Below are 23,094 nucleotides of genomic sequence, written 5' to 3' on the forward strand. Positions count from 1 at the left end.
AATCAATTAGGCCTTCTCGAATTAGCCTACTTAAGGCACCTATGCGCTGTCCAGTTTAGAGGTCGACCGATTAATCGGAATGGCCGATTAATTAGGGCCGATTTCAAGTTTTCATAACAATCGGAAATCGGTATTTTTGGATGCCGATTTGGCCGATATTTTAATTTTTTTTTAGACCTTTATTTAACTAGGCAAGTCAGTTAAGAACACATTCTTATTTTCAATGACGGCCTAGGAACGGTGGGTTAAATGCCTTGTTCAGGGGCAGAACGACAGATTTTTTACCTTGTCAGCTCAGGGATTCAATCTTGCAACCTTACGGTTAACTAGTCCAACGCTCTAACCACCTGCTTTACATTGCACTCCACAAGGTTACGCGAATGCAGTAAGAAGCCAAGGTAAGTTGCTAGCTAATATTAAACTTATCTTATAAAAAACAATCAATCAATCATAATCACTAGATAACTACACATGGTTGATGATATTACTAGTTTATCTAGCCTGTCCTGCGTTGCATATAATCGCTTTGTACCTAACCATAAACATCAATGCCTTTCTTAAAATCAATACACAAGTATATATTTTTAAACCTGCATATTTAGTTAATATTGCCTGCTAACATGAATTTCTTTTAACTAGGGAAAATGTGTTACTTCTCTTGCAAACAGAGTCAGGGTATATGCAGCAGTTTGGGCCGCCTGGCTCGTTGCGAACTGTGAAGACTATTTCTTCCTAACAAAGACAGCCGACTTCGCCAAACGGGGGATGATTTAACAAAGGCGCATTTACGAAAAAAGCACAATCGTTGCACGACTGTACCTAACCATAAACATCAATGCCTTTCTTAAAATCAATACACAGAAGTATATATTTTTAAACCTGCATATTTAGCTAAAAGAAATCCAGGTTAGCAGGCAATATTAACCAGGTGAAATTGTGTCATTTTGTGTTCATTGCATGCAGTCAGGGTATATGCAACAGTTTGGGCCGCCTGGCTCGTTGCGAACTAATTTGCCCGAATTTTACGTAATTATGACATAACACTGAAGGTTGTGCAATGTAACAGGAATAACGTTTTGTTTTCAAGATGATAGTTTCCGGATTCGACCATATTAATGACCTAAGGCTCGTATTTCTGTGTGTTATTATGTTATAATTAAGTCTATGATTTGATAGAGCAGTCTGACTGAGTGGTGGTAGGCACCAGCAGGCTCGTAAGCATTCATTCAAACAGCACTTTCGTGCGTTTTGCCAGCAGCCCTTCACAATGCATTGCGCTGTTTATGACTTCAAGCCTGTCAACTCCCAAGATTAGGCTGGTGTAAACGATGTGAAATGGCTAGCTAGTTAGCCGGGTGCGCGCTAATAGCGTTTCAAACGTCACTCGCTCTGAGACTTGGAGTGGTTGTTCCCCTTGCTCTGCATGGGTAACGCTGCTTCGAGGGTGGCTGTTGTTGATGTGTTCCTGGTTCAAGCCCAGGTAGGAGCGAGGAGAGGGACGGAAGCTATACTGTTACACTGGCAATACTAAAGTGCCTATAAGAACATCCAATAGTCAAAGGTATATGAAATACAAATCGTATAGAGAGAAATAGTCCTATAATAACTACAACCCAAAACATCTTACCTGGGAATATTAAAGACTCATGTTAAAAGGAACCACCAGCTTTCATATGTTCTCATGTTCTGAGCAAGGAACTTAAACGTTAGCTATTTTTTCCGGTCCTCCAATAATCGTATTGTGAAAAATCATAGTCGGTTGACCTCTAGTCCAGTTATGTAAATTACTCAAATATGGCTTATTGTGAGATCCATAACTCTGATTTATTAGCTTCAACATGGGCAATAAAACATATTGTTTTCATTCAAAACAATTATAGCAGTAGCGAGCTTACTTCTGGTCCTCCTTTTCATCTTCAGGCTCTCCCTCTCAAACTGAACAGGACATCAGTAGGCCTAGTCCGTGCAAACAAATATGACTTTTTTTTTTAAACAAATACTAAACCCTCTCCCTTATTGGAATTGAAAAAGCATGACCCTCCCCCCTTTTCCTCCAGTTAACAATTATGTAAATTGCATCCGCTCCCATAGCTATGTAAAATTGTAATTAATAACAATTATACCATTAACACATTTAAGAAATATGTTTTTATTGAATTAATTATCTTGAGTGATACTGCATTGTCTTGTTAATGTCTCTTTAAATATGGTTCGTTTAAAACGGAAATTATGACTACTACATATCCCAAGGTTCAATCCAAGATGCAGAGTGCTGGGCTACGTCACCGTGTTTGGTAACCCTTTTAACCAATCAAATGCATCTATTTGGAAGCGCGTACTTCGAAAATGGTTTCATATTATCCAATCAGTGGTCTTTATTTAATTATTTGTAACGACAAACCAATCGAAGTTGTCGCTCTTCTCCTAGACGAATCGGAATCTCGTTAGATAATAGGTGGGCGTACTCGTTTTCTGCCAATGAAATCGAAGTTGATGTTTAAACGCTGCGCGCGGGCGGTGCTTAGCCAATTTTGGGAGGATCTCAAAAGTTGAGAGAAATGCATGCATGGATTTGAATTCAAGCTATCAATTTCACAACATCCCAGCAAGCTAGACAGCGCTCTCAAGCTGTGTTTTTCAATTAGACAAATTGAAAATTCATTGGAATTACGATAGTTTATAACACAAGTTATATTTACTCGTATTTTGTTCACTGTCAGCTTTGTGGTTGTACAACTTTAACGCTAGGGAGCTTGCCATAATTAAGGTGAACTCTCCACGAAATGAAAGCGGGCGGTAAGTATCTCCGACTCAATTAGCTACGGTGTGAATGTGCCATCTACCATTTAAACGTTTTAGTCAGAAACCTGTTTCAGCGTATATAATTTAGGTTAGAGAACTTGAACTGTGTGAGAATGAATAGCATGAACATTTTATAGCTACAGTAGATAACGTTAGCTGAGTTGATAACGTTAGCTGCTAACTAGCCTGCTAGCTAGCTATCTGTTATGGTTTGCTGATGTAATGATGGCTAGTTAGCTAGCTAGCTACTGGTACACAGCTTGGTGCCAGTACTGGAGCCAGTCGTTAGTTCAGTGGCTAACGTTATAAATGTGCCTTATTTGAAACTAAAGCATTCGTAACATTTGTATCATAGTTAGCTAGGTTGTAAAGTCATCACATTAGTGTGGTTTTGAAAGCGCCGCAAATATATAATTCACTTTTTGGGATTTCAATCTAAGAAGCTTTACAGTAGCTTGTTAAAAGTTTACCGAGGTTTGAGGAGGGAAATTTGGGCGCTGAGTTAAACTGAACTCAATGTTTGAATTCAGTATAACTTGGCCAGCTAATTAGTCAAAATAGATTCCATTGGTTATAACTACCGATATATCATACAATTAATAATATATTAATTATATCTAACTGGGTCACTTTTGCCATATTTGATTTAGTTCGAGCCAGCAAGCTGTAGCAAACAAAGCAAACGTAAGCTGACATTCAGGTGGGAATTACTGTCTCTAGTGCAGCATATAGATGAGAACTGTAAACAAATACTATTGAATAAACAATGTCTGAAACATTCTCAGTAGTAAACGGTGTCCCACAGTTAGGATGGAGACTAAATGTATGGGGGCACTGTGTGAGTAAGAGTTCATTTTTTTGGAGAGTGTTGAGTTGGAAAGAGGGAGGTTTTCTGAGTTTGATGGTTATCTGTATCTAAAATGGCATGAGTGATTAAAAAAATAAGTATACTTCTCTCGCCTATCTTTAGTGCTACACTGTCGTTGTTCCAAATGCTTCACGGTTCCAGCACGGAAGCGGGTCCGTAAGCGTGTTCCAGCCCTAACACTGCTGTCTCTACCTGAAGAGGTGCTTCTGTGTGTGCTCCAATGCCTCTCTGCTGAGGACCTGCTGGCTGTCAGAGCTGTGAGTCTCACAAACACACACACACACGGTCTTGTTTAACTGACGTTGTGGGGATATACAATTCAGTCCCATTCAAAATCCAATTTTCCCTAACATTTACCTGAACCAAATTTTGGTTTGTTTACTATTCTTATGGGGACTTTTGGTCCCCACAAGTTAAACACGTGTACACACACACACACGCACACGCACACGCACACACACACACACACTCTAACAATTGAACAGCCTCTGGAGTAAACATCATTTGAAGGAGTCTCTTCTGAACATCTTGTCACCACCTGAATTGGTGAGTCACAATGTGTATCAGTCTCCTATATACACCACCTTTAGCATGTATAAGGAATGTTATGTATACTCAGTTATTGAAAGGAAGAGGAATATTTTGAACATGCATGAAGGATTGCCATGTTGGAGGCTAACTGAGGCATTTGGTTATCTCCCAGGTACACTCTCGGCTCCGTGACATCATTGATAACCACTCTAGTGTTTGGGCTCGGGTCAGTTTCAGGGATACCTGGCCATCCCCCAACACAGTCTGGCTCTTTGAGAGGTAGGATGGACTCCTCCCAAACCCTGCCCTCGACTCTGTACATCTTCCAATGTCAGTTTCACATGAGGGAGACTGAAAGTGCGCATACATACCCTAATATGTTTCTGGGTTTCTGTCTCCTCTTTCAGGGCTGCAGAGAAGGGGAACTTCGAGGCAGCTGTGAAACTAGGGATTGCATATTTGTACAATGAAGGACGTAAGTCTCACTGCACTTGTCATCCATTGTTTCTCATTGAATTGGTTAGGAGGTTGATCAGTGATTGACATTGACCAAATCACTGAATGAATTCCTGTATAATAATCACCCTCTTTTCTGTCCCAGCGTTGCTGAGTGACGAAGGGCGTGCCGACGTGTGCGGCCGGAAGGCGTCCCAGTTCTTCAGCCTGGCGGAGAGCCTGCGTTCCCCTACTGCCGACCCCTTCATCTGGGTGTTCATCCGCCCGCCCTGGTCCCCCACTGGGAGCTGCTGCAAGGCTGTGGTGTTTGACAGGCTCAAGGCTGAGTGTGAAACCAATGTGGTAAGTGTTTACCAGGCTAGGCCTGGTTGAGCTTGGCTGGGGAGATGGGCAGCCATAGACACAGCCAACCTCAGCAACCATCATTGTCCTCTCCCTTGGTTCCTATTGGAAAAACACAAGTTTAGTATAATACCCTGGATACAAATTAGGGGTCTGTTTTACCCATAGAAATATAATGAGTAATGTTGAATCTGTTTCTATGGTTGTGCCTTCCTGGTTTATTCACTCAGAGCTGTCCATCTTTCCATCCATTATCAACACTGATTAAGATGTGTAAAGGCGGCAGGTAGCCTAGGGGTTTAAGAGTGTTGTGCCAGTAACCGAAAGGTCGCTGGTTCGAATCCCCGAGCCGACAAGGTGAATGTGCCCTTGAGGAAGGCACTTAACCCTAATTGCTTCTGTAAGTCGCTCTGGGTAAGTGTGTGCAAAAATGTAGGCATCACACTGCATGGGAAGAAAGGAGAGGTGAATTCGGAAACATGTTGTTACCAAAAAAGTCTGCCGAAGGCCTACAGGACCTTGGTAATGAAGACAAATGGGGAGAGACTTATGCTGCTTTGTGCAACGGTGTGTCTCGCCCCCATTTATTTCTGACCAACAGACCCCGCCAGAAAGTTCCATCCCTTATCGCCTGTTTTTTCCTGTCCTCTCTTGTGGTGCCCTGCATGTATCGCCTCTGTTTGGTCCAGCGATTATTATAAATAGATGAGCCTGTCTTTGCTCAATGGAATGAATGGACTTTAATGAAAAATCCAATGTTTCTATAAAAGTAAAATGTTTTGTAGACTATAAGGTTGCGCTCAAACAATGCTTTCATTAGGCTACATTTTCACATTTTGCTATTTCTTATTTTTGTAGGAGAGGAGGGGACCGTTGCTGCACTGTCTGGCCAGAGTCCTCCAGCTTTTTGATGTAAGTGTACACACACACCACTGCAAGTCTTCCAGAAAGGCAGAGGCGTTAGTGTGGGGATTTTTGTAGTGACAGCCGTCTTCCATTTCTATGGTAACCAAACCACAACACAGTTCCAGTCTGACATTTCACATTCTTAAAATAAAGTGGTGATCCTAACTGACATAAGACGGGGAGTTTTTACTAGGATTAAATGTCAGGAATTGTGAAACTGAGTTTAAATGTGTTTGGCTAAGGTGTATGTCAATTTCGGGCTTCAGCTGTGTATTTTGAGATATGCATACATACATGCATACATGCATACATGCATACATACATACATACATACATACATACACCTTGATGGGCTGGTCTTGACTAACATACTGCATACTCAGAACCCTGTTACATATTCAGTAGGCCTTGTTGTGCTGGATAGAGAGGCGTATTTAATATGCTGTTTGAAACATTGACGATTGAAACATGGTTTAATATTTGTGTGTTTCAGGAGGATGACAAGCGCGCTGAGGCCCTGACACTACTTGAAGAGTCGTCTCAGTCGGGCTGTCTACAGAGCGCTTACCTGCTTTGGGAACATAACCGTAAAACCGCAGTGAGTTTCCTTCTCTCTGGTTCTCCACGTCTCAAAAGGCTTTGTTTATGTTACAATGTATGTTGCGTAGTTAAAGGGTTTAAAATGTGATATGAAACCCCTGTTGTGTTGATGTTAGTCAAAAAACTACCTCATAACTTACTGTGGTTCTGTGCTGTCTTTTCAGATGGCGGACCCAGGCAGGTACCTCCAGTTCATACGCACGCTCAGGGACTACGCAGCCAAAGGATGCTGGGAAGCACAGGTGTGTCTATTTGGCTTCGTTTAGAGGCAGGCCAATTCTGACCAATGGTGATCTTTAATAAAAAGATCTGATTGGTATGTTTTTTTATATAAGTTTAAATGTGTGTGTATATAGTAATCAGCTGTTTCCAGCTACAATAGTCATTAACAATGTCTACACTGTAATTGATATTTTAATGGACAAAAATGTGCTTTTCTTTCAAAAACAGTGAAATGTCTTAGTGACCCCAAACTTTTGAACGGGTGTGTGTGTGTATACTCAGCAACAAAAGAAACGTCCTCTCACTGTCAACTGCATTAATTTTCAGCAAACTTAATGTGTAAATATTTGTATGAACATAAGATTCAACAACTGAGACATAAGCTGAACAAGTTCCACAGACATGTGACTAACAGAAATGGAATAATTTGTCCCTGAACAAAGGGGGGGGTCAAAAGTAACAGTCAGTATCTGGTGTGGCCACCAGCTGCATTAAGTACTGCAGTGCATCTCCTACTCACGGACTGCACCAGATTTGCCCGTTCTTGCTGCGAGATCTTACCCAACTCTTCCACCAAGGCACCTGCAAGTTCCCGGACATTTCTGGGGGGAATGGCCCTAGCCCTCACCCTCCGATCCAACAGGTCCCAGACGTGCTCAATGGGATTGAGATCCGGGCTCTTTGCTGGCATGGCAGAACACTGACATTCCTGTCTTGCAGGAAATCACGCACAGAACGAGCAGTATGGCTGGTATCATTGTCATGCTGGAGGGTCATGTTAGGATGAGCCTGCAGGCAGGGTACCACATGAGAGAGGAGGATGTCTTCCCTGTAATGCACAGCGTTGAGATTGCCTGCATTGACAACAAGCTCAGTCCAATGATGCTGTGACACACCGCCCCAGACCATGTCTGGTCCAGTGACGGTGGGTTTGTGCCCATGGGTGACGTTGTTGCCGGTGATGTCTGGTGAGGACCTGCCTTACAACAGGCCTACAAGCCCCCAGTCCAGCTTCTCTCAGCCTATTGCGGACAGTCTGAGCACTGATGGAGGGATTGAGCGTTCCTGGTGTAACTCGGGCAGTTGTTGTTGCCATCCTGTACCTGTCCTGCAGGTGTGATGTACCAATCCTGTGCAGGTGTTGTTACACGTGGTCTTCCACTGCGAGGACGATCAGCTGTCCGTCCTGTCTCCCTGTAGTGCTGTCTTAGGTGTCTCACAGTACGTACATTGCAATTTATTGCCCTGGCCACATCTGCAGTCCTCATGCCTCCTTGCAGCATGCCTAAGGCACAATCACTCAGATGAGCAGGGACCCTGGGCATCTTTCTTTTGGTGTTTTTCAGAGTCAGTAGAAAGGCCTCTTTAGTGTCCTCGGTTTTCATAACTGTGACCTTATTTGCCTACCGTCTGTAAGCTGTTAGTGTCTTAACCACTGTTCCACAGGTGCATGTTCATTAATTGTTTATGGTTCATTGAACAAGCATGGGAGACAGTGTTTAAACCCTTTACAATGAAGATCTGTGAAGTTATTTGGATTTTTACGAATTATCTTTAAAAGACAATGTACTGAAAAGGGGACTTTTCTTTTTTGCTGAGTGTGAGATAGATATACATACATATACTACCATTCAAAAGTTGGGGTCATTTAGATATTCCTTGTTTTGAAAGAAAAGCAAAAAAGGTTTGTCTATTAAAATCACATCAAATTGATCAGAAATACAGTGTAGACGTTGTTAATGTTGTAAATGACTACTGTGCTGGAAATGGCTTTAAAAAATATTATATTTATCTATTATATGGAATGTCTACATAGGTGTACATAGGCCCGTTATCAGCGACCATCACTCCTGTGTTCCAATGCCACGTTGTGTTAGCTAATCCTAGTTTATCACTTTATAAGGGTAATTGATCATTAGAAAACCTTTTTTGCAAACACCAGTCTCAACCGTGAAGCGGCGACTCCGGGATGCTGGCCTTCAGGCAGAGTTGCAAAGAAAAAACTGGCCAATTAAAAAGAAATGATTAAGATGGGCAAAAGAACAAAGACACTGGACAGAGGAAGATTGGAAAAGCCAATCCAATTTGTGGGAGGTGCTTCAGGAAGCAAACCTCTTCAGATTACCTCAACAGATTGTCAACTAGAATGCCAAAGGTCTGCAAGGCTGTAATTGCTGCAAATGGAGGATTCTTTGACAAAGCGAAGTTTGAAGGACACCATTTCAATTACAAATCATTATTTATAACCTCTTGACTACATTTCCTATTCATTTCTCATGGATAACAAAGACATTTCTAAGTGACCCCCAAACTTTTGAACGGTTGTGTGTCTGTATAGCTCTCCAATGGCAGACATGATAATGTCTGATAATTGACTATAACAACAGGCAGCCCAAATCCACACACACACAAAATCTATGGTTTTGTTTATTCTCCCAACCAATTAAAGTGGATTAATCATTGAGGATGTTACTGAGCACAGGTGGTGTTTTTTTTACATTCGCCCTCCTGTCGAGTTTGCTTGGCAAGCCTGGCATGACTTTTGACCTGTGCCCTTTCTCTCTCTGTGTGTGCACGCGTCCAGTTGTCCCTGGCCAAGGTGTGCAGCAGTGACAACCCGCTGGGTCTGGAGCAGAGGGCCTGTGCCGACCTTGTGGCCCAGCTGTTTCGCTCCTGTCCCCCCGTGCCCCGACGCAGGGCGGAGGAGGTGCTCCGACAGGGCATCAACGACACCATGAGGTAACATGCCGGTTTGGTCTGGAACTGACTACCCACGCTGAAGGTCACTTGACTTCGTACAAATTGAGTTGTTTTATACATTTTGGTTAAGGGCAAGATTCTTTGTCTGAGGGGGCTTTCAAAATTCTAAGCACTCTTAATGACTTGCCTAGTAAAATATAGTTAAAAAAATATGCTATTTACTATCATAACCAGATTTTTCTAGGTACCTAACAGTATTATTCTCTCTCTCCTGTGCCTCTCCCCTCACTAGGTACATTAGTGTTTCTCTCTCGTGTGTGTCCCCTTCTCTAGGTACATAACAGTATTCATCTCTCTCTCTAGATACATCCTGGTGGACTGGTTGGTGGAGGTAACCACCATGAAGGACTTCTCCAGCCTGACACTCCATGTGACGGTGGGCTGTGTGGACCGCTACCTGGCCCTGCGCTCTGTGCCCAAGGCCCGCCTGCAGCTGCTGGGCATTGCCTGCATGGTCGTCTGCACGCGGTACGAAACAGAAAACCGTTGGAGGTGGATGTAGCATGATTAGGGTTGGAACGTTCCTGTAATTTTCCCAAAATGCCCAGGTTTTCTGGTTGGGGAATTTTGGATTTCCTGCTTATTCCTTCCTGATTTTGGGAAAGTAGCTGGAATTTTGCAACCCTAAGCATGATAAACTAGTCAGTATTTTATCCTGTATGTAATCTATGTACAGTACTTCTGTATTCACTTGATCAGCTTTAGCTAAAGGCAGGTGCTCAAGTGCAATGAAACATCTTTCTGAGGGGTTTTCAATATTCAGAATTATGAGACTGTACGGAAACAAGCGTTATATTTATTGGACTAGTTCAGGTAGTCCCTCCCTGTTTCAGTCTGTTTTCTGCCTAATGAATATGCCCCACGTATCCTTCTCTAGGTACATCAGTAAGGATATCCTGACCATCCGGGAGGCGGTGTGGCTCACAGACAACACCTACAAGTATGAGGACCTGGTCCGCATGATGGGGGAGGTCATCTCTGTGCTGGAGGGCAAGATCAGGGTGAGTGGAGTGTGAACACACCACACACACGCAGTCTATACCCATCTTATGTCAACATGTTTAATCTGCCCCGATGATGGCATCTGTATTCGTTTCATCAGCTTGGGCTAAAGGCATCTGTTGAAGTGAAGCTCTTTTGTCTGGGGGGATGTTCAAAATTCTCAACTGTCTTGTAGTCTTGTCTAGTAATTTTTATTTCTATGAGTTCAACTCATTTGGTGTTGTCTCAGCAGACTCCCACTCTGCTGGACTACGGCCAGGTGCTGCTGTCTCTGTTACCTCTAGAGCGGCTCAGTGTCCACCTGTTCAGCTACTTGTGTGAGCTCACCCTGCTCTACTCAGCCCTCACTACATACTCCTCAGCCCACCTGGCCAACGCCACCCTGCTGCTCACACGGGCACTGCACCACTACGGTAAGGTGGGCGAACAGGCGGTCTACGGTTGCGTCCCAAATGGCACATCGAGCTGTAGTGCACTATATAGGGGATAGGATACAATTTGTCTTCTAAACTGTCTGTCTACAAACTGATATGTAATCTACCCCGATGATGTACTTCTGTATTCACTTGATCAGCTTTGAGCTGAAGTGAAACAAAAAAATATTTCTGAGGGGGGTCTTCAAAATTGAGTTATCTAAGCTCTGTATCCCCAGTCCCAAGGGAGTTGCTCAGTAACCATACATGACACACATGCACACTGTTGACCTAGGTTTTCAAACGCCCCTAGAGCAGTGGTATTCAAACCTTTTCAGCGGGGACCCCATTTTTCTTCCCAGCAGAATTTCTGGGGACCCCATTTTTTTCCTAAATAATTTATTGGGCCGACAACACTGTAGTTCCCTGTTACCCACCCTTTGAATACCTAGTCTAGTTGTAGTTCATCAGCTTCTCATAAAAAAAATCTGTTATTTTATTATTTGTTGGACGTCATCAGTCTTGACGTTCTAGTGTGTCGCCTTGACCCCTGCTCTTCCTCTCCTCTCTCTGCATTGCAGCTCCCATCTGGCCCATCCAGCTGGCTGAGTATACAGGCTTCTCCAAGCAGGACCTGGTCCCCTGCGCTGTACTACTCTATGTCAAGTGGTAAGTTATAATGCATGCCACGGAGATCCTAGAAATCACTATTACAGGTTATTAAACAGTTCTATATGGAATTGCTATATGCATACTAGATACACGGGCTAATGTTAGTCTGGGTTAGAAAGTCTCTGTCCTCTCTTGTACTGTTCTTTCTCCAATATTTGTTCCCTCTATTTCTCTCCTTTGTAATCCAATGCCTGACAAACAAGGGATGCTCGCTGGCTTGACTTTGTTCTCATGAGGGTTACCAAGGTGATAGGAGGGTGGGTGTATAGCTGTAAAAGCAAAACGCACAACCCTCACACTCCACTGCTACAAATACACAGCAGAAGTTGATTGGCCAGAGAGATTTGACCTCGGGTGTCAAATCTGGGTCAAGCTGATAGTTTGAAGATGTTAGTAATTACATACTAGAGAAAAGAAAATCTTCCATACTGCAATTGCCAGTATGGCTTGTTTTTATGAAGTTTACACCGTCCAGCCTTAGTCTGAGAGCTTTTGTGGCTATTCATTGTTGGTAGAAACCAAGCTGTTTCTATTTAAGCTTGCCTGCTGGTTGTGGTAGTAAACAACCTTGTTAGCACTCAGGCTAGCTGTGTTGAGTATCAATAGCCCCTCTTCCTGGAGATCCCCATTGTCCCTCAGCAGGCCCATCCTGCTATCAATTAGTATTCTAGCAATTAGCATTTTTCCCCCTTTTTTTGTGTCATTACTAGTGAACACAGCCACAAAGTCATAAACCCTGCCTATTTTAAAAAACATTTTTATCAGATTTTAAGAATATAAACCTAACCTTAAACCACACTTCTAACCTTGTGCCCAATCCTAACCTTAAATTATTTTGTACGTTATAGATCATTTTTACTTTGGGGGCTGTGTTATCTAGTGGAACTTTTCTTCTTCTGGGAAGCAGCAATGGGGGAATGACAGACGGCGGTTAGTTGTGCTAATTCACTAGTCGCTAATTAGCGCTGTCAGCTAACCACTAACCCTCCACAGCCTCGCCTGGAGGTTCCCTATGACAGCTCATCACCTGCTGCTCTGGGTTTGATTAGCCGGGCCTGTTGGATGGGAGTAACAGGCAGGTTGGAAGGCAACAGGCATTTAGCTCCTATTGAGTAATTAGCCAATTAGAGTGAATCATTAGCTTGATTTATATATTTTTTTATACTTGGAGTCTTCGTTAGGGGGAATAAGGCAACATTAGCGTACATGCAGGTGTGTTCTTTAGAATGCGTTTGTGAGAAGGCGTCTTTATATAACTTACTGAGGTGTTTTTTTTCATTCCTCGGTTCATCATCCACACACAGTAGTCAATGTGAAGTGCTATTTAAAGGACTGCTCTAGTATTATTACAATCCTGAAGTGCTCTCTGGGCACCATTCCTGTAGAACCCCCTGCAGGTCAGAAAGGTAGCAGTTCTGATGAATGTCTTGCTTCTTTTCAATATGAGTGTGATTTCCAGCAGGTGAGGAATGCCAATCTCTATAGTGATTTTAGTTGAAGAGGTGAAAGGTTGTGTTTTGGTCCTCTCAGCCCTTTTGATCAGGCTGGGTTTGCTCTCGGTGTGTGGTAGGTGGTTTTTACCACATGGGTGGTTAAGACCCCGCCCACTCACAACCTCCCTCACCCCTCCCTCTCCTTCATGTCCATGGCAGGAGGGCTGTCCGTTGCTGTCTCATTATAAAGCCAGTAAAATGCACTGACCGCTGTTTCTACGTGTGTGGTGAACAACAGAGGCCAGCTCCTGCTGTTCTACGTTTTCCCTCCTGCAGTTCTTTGAGCACTCGTTGTATTTCCAGCCACTGTAGAAAATCACATGAAGTCACATACTTATAAAGACAAATGAACAAAGTAGTGTGATGTCTTAGACTGTTGCTAGCCAGCGCTGAAGACAGACAAATTGGACAATGGTATTGATTACAAGATCAGGTTGTTTGTTTGTGGCTATGTCCTAAATGGTGCACTAGGGAATAGGATACATGTTTTCCAAGGTAGTGCAATGTGTAGGAAATGGGGTGCCATTTGGGACGCAGAGGATCTGCTCGTTAACCACAATGTAGATCATCATTAGCGAAGGGCCACAGTGACCCGGATACAGAGGGCTGTAGGGGTGGGGTGTTGGCTGGGATCGAAAGGTGAGTGGGAGGGAGCTGGACCTAGGGTGTGTGTGTGACGGGGAGGGAGGGTGGGTGTGTGTGTGTGTGTGTGTGAAGGGAGGGTGGGGGGGTGTGTGTGTGTGTGTGTGTGTGTGAAGGGAGGGTGGGGGGGTGTGTGTGTGTGTGTGTGTGTGTGAAGGGAGGGTGGGGGGGTGTGTGTGTGTGTGTGTGAAGGGACGGTGGGGGGGTGTGTGTGTGTGAAGGGAGGGTGGGGGGGGTGTGTGTGTGTGTGTGTGTGTGTGAAGGGAGGGTGGGGGGGTGTGTGTGTGAAGGGAGGGTGGGGGGTGTGTGTGTGGGGGGGTGTGTGTGAAGGGAGGGTGGGGGTGTGTGAAGGGAGGGTGGGGGGTGTGTGTGTGGGGGGGTGTGTGTGAAGGGAGGGTGGGGGTGTGTGTGTGACGGGGAGGGTGTGTGTGTGTGTGTGTGAAGGGAGGGGGGGGTGGGTGTGAAGGGAGGGTGGGGGTGTGGGTGTGTGACGGGGAGGGGGGGGGGGGGTGGGTGTGTGACGGGGAGGGGGGGGTGGGTGTGTGACGGGGAGGGTGTGTGTGTGTGTGTGTGACGGGGAGGGGGTGTGTTTGCTAAGGACTGTGTGTGGAGGGGGATGATGACTCATCCTGCACCAGACTTGTGTGAGTCAGACTAGTGAGAGGCACTGCACTTTATTGACAACGTCCAATTTTCAAACAAAGTAATATCATATACTGATATGATTTCCCATTGGGTATAACACAGTTGGAGAACACAGACTGGATGATTAATCATGCTCCTCTCTTCCCTTTCATGTCTCTCTTTCTTCTCTCGCTCCTCTCTCTTTCTCCTCTCTCTGACAGCTTCAGTAAGGATGCACCCAAAGACTACAGGCACATGTCTCTGACAGGTGTCAAGCAGAGGTTTGAGGATGAGGCCTACCAACACATCAGCAAAGAAAAGGTGAGCTTGTCATCTCCTGACATGGACCGTTGTTGCCCTTTTCAAACTAGTATGTCAAGGTGAAGTGCACAGTGCTGGGCTGCTGGCCCGGATATTCTCCTTTTGGCTGTACTGGTGGTGTGCACATAGACACACCATAGCAAAACTAGGGATGGGAATTGCCAGGGACCTTACAATATGATATTATAACAATACTTAGGTGCTGATATGTATTGTGATTTGATGTTCCAAACATATTGGTCACTGTATGTCTGCTACAGAGCGCATGAGAACGAGTTTTGATTGGCAAAAAAAAAGCTATAGGATGAAAAATAGTGAGTTTTTGTGCAGGTACAGCCGACTAGTGCTAACTAATGTTACCTAGTGTTCTTTGTCTTTATTTTTTACAAATCGATATTTGGAGTCAGAATATCAATATAATATTGTCCCCCCCATCACTAAGCAAAGAAAAACAAGATGTTCTTATTGGACAAGTTCAGATCGTACCTCTCCGTTGAAGAGCTTTGTCTTCCATTTGGTGCCTACTTAACACTACCCTAACCAGTGTGTTTGTGTACCTGTGTTCTCTCCCTCTCCCAGGTGATTGACTTCAAGGAGCTGTGTGAGGTCCTGGAGGTCCCGGAGGTGGAACCCTACTTGGTGCTGCCCAGCCTCACGGGCCAGCCAGCTGACATCCACACCTTCTTCTCCTCCCCCTCCAGCAACAGCAAGAGGTGGGTTACTACCGTTAAGCCATGCAAATGTGAGAGCAATATAATGATTAGCTCCACCTTGTTCTCTTATAGGCCAGGGAGGATTTTCCTCTGTCCAATCCTTGCAAAGTGTCTAGGCAGATTGTAAAAGCTAGAGGTTCATTTGGGATTGGGCAAGTGTGACCACTCTCACATAGCCTTTTATGGTGGTTGTCCAGTGCTGGTCTCATCCAAAAAAGTGCTTTCAAACCAAAGTTGTTTGTTTATGCTGTACTGAGTAATTGCCATCTGCCCACTAGATGACCACAATGGAAATAAATATTACACTTTTGTGTTGTCCTTTATGACTTTAACAATTTAAAAAAACGTTGATGAATAAACTAAGAAGACTCAGTAGCTAGGTTTCATCAAAAAGGTTACATATTTTCATGCATATAGAAAAGAAATCTGCAAGTTTTTCCACCAGTGGTGTTTCCACCGAACATCCTGTGTGATGTAGTGCACGTAATATAAATTTTGGCTGAACTTTTCACATGCCGAATAAAAATCTAAAGTTCAATGCGTTTCCATGGCATTGGAGAAGACTGGGAATATTTCTATTTGTCAAGCATCGAGCATCATGTCAACAGGAGCATCAAGCTCATCACTGTGCACTTTCACCACCCTGGGACGTTCTTCATAACTTCCATCTGTAGCCTAATAAACTGTATGGTTTCCCCAGTCCTAGTGGGAGGACCACACACCATATCGCGTGACTCCAAGCTTACTTGGATAAATATGCTATTTTCTCCCTCAGGAGACGGGAGGAGTCCTTGCCTGTGCACCGAGGCAGCTTTGTGGCCACACCCACGGCTGAGCTGTCCACTCAGGAAGAGACCCTGGTGGGGGACATGCTGGACTGGAGCCTGGACACCTGCTCCGGATACGAGGGGGACCAGGAGAGCGAAGGAGAGAAGGAGGCCATGGAGGGAGAGAGTGAGTGGAGGGAATCAACTATATGAGTTCTGATCATTTATGATCAGCTCTATACCAGGGGTGTATTCACTAGGAACCAAACGGGGAGGGACCTACCTGGATGTGTCCAATAAGAAACGCCTGTTTTTTCCATTGCAAAGCTTGCACTAATGAATACACCCCAGCCCTATCTAGAGATGGGGGTTAATGGAAGACGAGTGTCATGCTGGCCATTCTAACTGGTGAACTAGATGTAGTGACATCACTATGTACTGGAAGACTTAGTCAGACATTATTCTCCTTATGTGGGGTACAGACCAGACTGCTCAGAGGCAGACACGCATGCAAAATGCAGCATCGTACCAGCGGCTGTATTTCTGTATTTTAAAGTTGTATATCTTGAAAAATCTATTGCACAATTGTTTTTGACTACATCAGCAATGGACTAATGAAACAAATACAAAGAGTTTGATGTTTTCCTTTTAAGGCATCCATAATTGATAGTGATGGGGAGGAAATCGATAGTTGCGTATATCAATATTTCAGGATGATTATTATTATTATGTCGATATTTGACTCCGAAGTATGGATTTGTAAATTAATAATTGCCTGTAGCTAGCGCTAGTCGGCTGTACTTGCGGCAAAACTCTTATTTTTCTTCCTATAGCTTGTTTTCCATCTTTAAAAAAAATAGTAATCAATATATTTTCAGCACTTTTTTTTATTTCCGTGACTGATCAAAACTCGTTTTCTCATGTTCTCTTATCTGCAGCAGACATAGTGAGCAATATGTTGGCAACATCAAATCGTAATACATATAGAATCGTGTATCGTGAGGTCCTAATAATTGACATGGGTTGGATTTTTGTTTACATGAGGTCACTACACTTCACTACACTCACTATGATATGCTAACAGTATCTTCTTCTGTGCAGCCTCTGTTCTGGCCATGACACTGGAGCTAGCAACAGAGCCCGAGGACTCCAAACTACACTGCCGAGCCCTCTCCAGCGACGATGACAGTTTCTGTGAGGGGGACAAAGATGATGAAGAGGAGTATGAAGGAGAGGGGAGCGCCAGGAACCGACCGCGAGAGTCCCTTTCCTCATTCATCACAACCGACTTCCACAGCTCAGGCTACTCCTCTGTCCAGAGTGTCAGCCCTTCCTCCAATTCCTCTTCACTCCTGATGCCCTGCACCTTCACGGCGCTGCCCCCGGCCCCCACTCCAGGCTCCGCCTCCAGCACCACGGTGGCTCTTCCCGGGTTCCGCCTCCTGGTGCCGGTGCAAAGACCCCGGGCTGCAGCTCGCAAACAGGTAAAGAGGAAGAACGCAGCAGCTCACAGCGGAGGGGAGAGGGAAGGGGAGGATGAAGAGGTGGTATATGCCTCAAGTGTAGGTTTCCTAAGCCTGTAAGCACTGACTTGGCTCACCGTTGAATGGATTCAGATGTTTTTCTACCACCCTGCCTCAACTTCACCCTCTTTTGCCATGGTTGTGTTCATTAGGCACCAAACTGAAGACAAACAGACCCAAAAGTAAAAGGACTACCTGGACTTGTCCAATAAGAAATGATAATTTCTGTCTCCTGTTGAAAAATGTTTAAATGTTCCTGCCCTAATGAACACGACCCAGGAGGACTGTCCTGTCGTTGACAATACTCTTCTTCATTCCATGAAGGCCTGAAATCTGCACTGGTTCCTGGAACGCCATAAGATCACAAATACCTGTTGTGAGCTTTACACACAAACCCAAATGGTCATACCAGAATCCAGACTTTTTCTTTAATCCGTTACATTTCACACGAGTAAACAGACATCTTCTGCTTGAGAAAGATAAGATGGCTCCCTCTCATATTTCACTGACTTCTTCTGTATCCCAAATGATTCCCTATGTAGTGCACTACTTTGACCAGATTCCTACCAGATTCCTGTTCAAAAGTAGTGCACTGCATAGGGAAGAGGGTGTCATTTGTGACACTCCCTTCATCAGCCTAAAAGCCACTGGAACAACTCTTCACTATCCACCTCATGACTTTGTTACATTGCATTGATCCAGATTGTGTTCTGCGCTGTTCTCACACATTGACTTTTGCAACAACAACCTATCTCAGATGTCAAAGAATTGCAGCTACCACCTAAAAAAAAAAGACACCTTATGGACAATTTTTTGAAATATGTCTGTATGAAGACGTTCACACATGAAAAGAACCACAACCTGCATTGTTGACTGTATTGACTGTAATTGATTAGTTATTAATCAATGCAACAGTTTTGTTTCTGAAACTCTTCTGATGTTGGGAGTTTGCTGAATCACCGTTTATACCAGTGAAGAGATTCTGATATGCACTGCCTGTACAGAATGGTCAGGAGTTGGCTACTCTGTACTAGCCTGGGATCTAAACTGAGTAGTGAAACAACCATGTTCAGTTTGGATTCCAGGCTCAATCTGTACTTTAGATATCTACTATTGTGAAGTCTAAAGCCTTATTTTGAGTCTGAATTTTCTCTGATCCATTTTTGTCACTTGTCTGTTCACATACCAAAGGTACTTTAAAAGTTAATTGAGGTGACTATCGGTGGGTAAATAGCTTTTACCTGTAAAGACTGATATGATAGTAATTCAAGCTTACGGAAATACATTCTTAGCTACAGTTTTGTATGTACTGATACATTACCAATACAATGTGGTTTGTGCTGCATCTACTGTACCCTGTTACTGTTTAGAGCTGGAGCACAGGAGAGAACCTATGCTACAGGAACAAATCAATTCTACAAGCTTTAACAAGAGCAAGGTATTATTTCATTTGAAAACAGCTTAACATTTTGTAGAAGCAGAATATTTCAGCCATCCCCACCACCCCTAACCTTTGACCCCATAACACCTAATTTCATGGGTGAGAGCACATGATTACATCTGTTAGAAACCACTAAAATTGATGCCCTAGAGATATTATAGATTGTATTTCTATGGTTGAATCATCAGTGATGTCATCTGAACTTTTAGAGCCATGGACATTGACCAATGAGGTCACAGTTTAGTAACTAAGAGGTGCACAGTGCGACATTAAATTTGAAGTTCACAACATCTAACAAGTTTTGTTGAAGCAAGTCTATTCGTTTTGCCCACCGTTTCTCCCAATGGGTTCGTCTTGAATGAGGTCTGGCACTTCTATTGAATGAGAAGCGTTTGTTTTTCTCAGTGACGTTTTCTCCGCTTGAACAATCAAATACTAATGTTATTCCATTAAGTGGAGTTGCATTGCCTCCTTTTGGAGAAACGGAAGTGAAGACACTAAGGCAAATGATTACTTGATGTGTTAAGTACTGTATGCCTACATCAGGACATGGAGTCCTTGGTCTCCGTCTGAAATGTCATCCTATTCCATATGTAGTGCACTTCATTTGCCCACGGCCCCATTGGTCTCTGGTCAAAGTAGTGCACTGAATAGGGTGCCATTTCAGACACAACCCTTGTGCACAAATGATTGTGACTGTAACAGTTTTAAAAACATATTTAGGTCAGACTGTTATATCCCTTGTCTGTTATGTACATATGTAAATGTGGAGGAGGGGAAGAAAGAACTGTGACAACATACCTTTTGCTTGAAATTGGATGATTGGTTTTGGCTTCATTCCAAAAAGGACAAGTAAACTGCCTTTTTCTACATAAAGGTTGACATTTGGCTTGTTTTTTTCTACATTGTACCATCAAGTGACTTGTGTGAAGATATTTCTGTGCACCTGGTATCAATTTCTATTAAAACAAGCATTTGGACTTGCAGAGGTGTGTGTGTGTGTGTGTGTGTGTGTGTGTGTGTGTGTGTTGAATATCAGCTTTGACACACCCTCCACCTTTTGTAACTGCCCTGCCCAGGGAGCAGTACGACCACCAGGGGGCCACACCCAGAGCGTTCACACACATGCACTTGAAATTATTTTTTTTTACAAATGTTTTAATTTAACCTTTTTAAGTAGGCATGTCAAAGTAAAGAACAAATTCTTATTTACAATGATGGCCAAACCCGGACGACGCTGGGCCAATTGTGCGACGCCCTATGGGAATCCCAATCAGGGCTGGTTGTGATACAGCCTGGATTCGAGCCAGGGTGTCTAGTGATGCCTCTAACACTGATATGCAGTGCCTTAGACCGCTGTGCCACTAGGAAGTTAAACATACGGTATGTATGATGTGCAAAGAGTTGCACTGATGAGAAAGGGTTTATTTTCTTAATATATACTGGTAGAATTTAAGTATTCTTGCTTATATAGTTATTGGACCATGCAATTGTCACAAGTTTAAATTACTATACAATAGCACCCTACCAACAGAATACCCAGAGACTTGAGTTGCATGCCCCCAAATGACCCCTGTATTTCGAAAGAAAAGGGAACAGACGGTTATTGCTATTCGGGATCATTGGGACGTCCCGGACAGCCAAAACCCCACACACAGCTGGTGTAGGGTCACGTGACGTTAAACAGGATCAGGCCACGTGATTGCATCTGTTGATTGTATCTGGATTTGCACAATGAATTCGGCCTTTCACTGTGTCTGGTGCAATGTCATCGCCTCCCTAACTGGCATTTACTGAGTAAAATACACAGGGCTGTCAACTGCACACTTCCACAGCCTAACGAACGCAACCTCGGGTGTTGAGTCGAAAGTAAACGGAGAGGACATGTAAAGCCATCGTTTTAAAAAGGAGGAATTGTATACGCTGACTAAGGACAGCCCATGAAGTTCACATACCGAGCCTTGCTTTTATGAGGTAAGGTTGCCTTGCATTTGGAATGATTCAATAAGGGTTTCATAAAACTGTATTTAATAGTTATTCTGAGACTAAAATAAATGAAATATCATAAAGCAAACGTTATTTGGGGATTATTATTTGTTTTGGACCTGCTTCATCAGTATTGGGGATTGTCGTTTGTCCAATCATTTAGGCCAAATAATTCGGTTGGACCAATAACGGTGAAGACAGGAGGGCGTAAATTCTATGAAAAATACAGACGTATTATTTGCGTTACATCTATGATGTTCATATCAAGACCAACATCACTTGGATGTTTAGCTTAGTTTAGTCAGAAACTGACGTTCAAATTTCACATGAACGACAAGTCGTATATAATCTAACTGCATCAGCATTGCATTTGTAAATGCATGAAAGGGAAAGGGGGATACGTATTCAGTTGTACAGATGAAAGCATTCAGTTGAAATATGTCTTCCGCAGGTAATGTCCTTTATCTATCCCTTATACAATGATTTAAAATGAAACATTAATAGCTTAATTCTAGAGTTTAGACAGAGTATTTGTTTTTTAAATGACTTTGGGCCTAATATTAGGCCATGAAAGAGATGCATTCATCTTTGAGATTAATGCCACTGCTTTTTCTATCATACATTCGTCTTTAATTAGATCTTCAGCACATTAACTTTAGCATGAAGACACTGCCTCAGAGACAGTTTTATTCCCTACCTTCCTCACCCACCCAATTAACTATTATTATTATTATTATTATTATTATGATGATGTGACCCTCAGCACGTTACACAAGAAGACACTGACTATTGGCAAGAAGTACAAGGGTTGATTGTTGTTTATATCTACCCTTAAACAGAGGGACCCTATTTCTTTGAGGCCAGTCACAACAGCAGTCCCTTTGTCTAAACAGAAAGACGTAATCAGATTTATAGCAACTGAGGATAGAGATGCCTTATATTTCAAAAGGAAATTACCTGCCTTGCCTTCACACACAGTGAATGTAGTGGTGATATGACAGGCGCATGACAGTTGTCATCTGTCCACAGCAGACTGTTTATTGTTGCTCTCCAAGGCTGTTGAAACACAGAGTTTCAGGGCCATTGAAGTAGATTGACAGGAAAGGGTATGGCTCAAAACTGGATAATACCCTTTTTACACCGCCGGGTGCAGCCAGGCTGACCCAAGCTGTGCTGCACTGGCCCAGTTCTGCATCAAACATACGCTACAAGGGCCTCCCGAGTGACTTAGTGGTGTAAGGCACTGCAATCGAAGTGCTAGCTGTGCCACTAGAGATCCTGGTTCGAGTTCAGGCTCTGTCGCAGCCGGCCGTGACCGGGAGACTCATGGGGCGACGTACAATTGGCCCAGCGTCGTCCGGTGTAGGGGAGGGTTTGGCCAGCGGGGATCTTCTTGTCCCATTGCGCACTAGTGACTGCCGGTAGTGGGCCGGGCGCAGTGCACGCTGACAGTCGCCAGGTGTACAGTGTTTCCTCCGACACACTGGCTGGGTTGTGTTTCGGAGGAAGCACAGCTTTTGACCTTCGCCTCTCCCGAGTCCGTACAGGGGGTTGCAGAAATGGGACAAGACTGTAACTACCAATTGGATACCACGATATTGGGGAGAAAAATGGGTAAAATAACATGCACTACATGACCAAAAGTTTGTGGACACCTGCTCGTTGAACATCTCATTCCAAAATCATCAGCATAAATATGGAGTTGGTCCCCCCTTTGCTGCTATAACAGCCTCCACTCTTCTGGGAAGGCTTTCCACTAGATGTTGGAACATTGCTGCGGGGACAAGAATTGGTGAGGTCGGGCACTGATGTTGGGTGATTAGGTCTGGCTCGCAGTCGGCATTCCAATTCATCCCAAAGGTGCCTAGCCCAAACCATGAATAACAGCCCCAGACTTTACAGTTGGCACTATGCATTGGGGCAGGTAGCGTTCTCCTGGCATCCGCCAAAACCAGGTTCGTCTGTCGGACTGCCAGATGGTGAAGCTTGATTCATCATTCCAGCGAATGC

General features: G+C 43.8%; 2 protein-coding genes across 2 annotated transcripts in view; both read left to right on the plus strand.

The window, feature by feature from the left end:
• Positions 1-2,479: 2,479 nt before the first annotated feature.
• LOC115171782 (cyclin-F) lies at positions 2,480-20,084 on the plus strand. The gene is made up of 17 exons (XM_029728917.1): positions 2,480-2,796; positions 3,773-3,927; positions 4,374-4,480; positions 4,609-4,676; positions 4,803-4,999; positions 5,858-5,911; positions 6,399-6,503; positions 6,670-6,747; positions 9,312-9,466; positions 9,791-9,955; positions 10,365-10,488; positions 10,722-10,902; positions 11,484-11,571; positions 14,555-14,654; positions 15,234-15,367; positions 16,143-16,321; positions 17,236-20,084. Exons 1-17 carry the CDS (start codon positions 2,784-2,786, stop codon positions 17,715-17,717), a joined length of 2,385 nt encoding a protein of 794 aa, XP_029584777.1. The 5' UTR covers positions 2,480-2,783; the 3' UTR covers positions 17,718-20,084.
• A 733-nt stretch (positions 20,085-20,817) lies between these two features.
• The window catches only part of LOC115171784 (ATP-binding cassette sub-family A member 3), a 93,086-nt gene continuing 90,809 nt past the window's right edge, over positions 20,818-23,094 (plus strand). Inside the window, exon 1 of the mRNA XM_029728919.1 lies at positions 20,818-21,072. The gene's annotated coding sequence lies outside the window, so the exon portion shown is untranslated. The remainder of the gene's footprint in view (positions 21,073-23,094) is intronic.

Source organism: Salmo trutta, chromosome 32 (genome assembly GCF_901001165.1).
Source record: "Salmo trutta chromosome 32, fSalTru1.1, whole genome shotgun sequence".
NCBI classification, from domain to species: Eukaryota; Metazoa; Chordata; class Actinopteri; order Salmoniformes; family Salmonidae; genus Salmo; species Salmo trutta.

Bases quoted from the DNA above. Each gene is read 5' to 3' on its own strand.
- LOC115171782 (XM_029728917.1), top strand. The intron at 3,928-4,373 runs GTGAGTCTCACA...GTTATCTCCCAG, and splicing joins ACCTGCTGGCTGTCAGAGCT to GTACACTCTCGGCTCCGTGA. The intron at 9,956-10,364 runs GTACGAAACAGA...ATCCTTCTCTAG, and splicing joins TGCATGGTCGTCTGCACGCG to GTACATCAGTAAGGATATCC.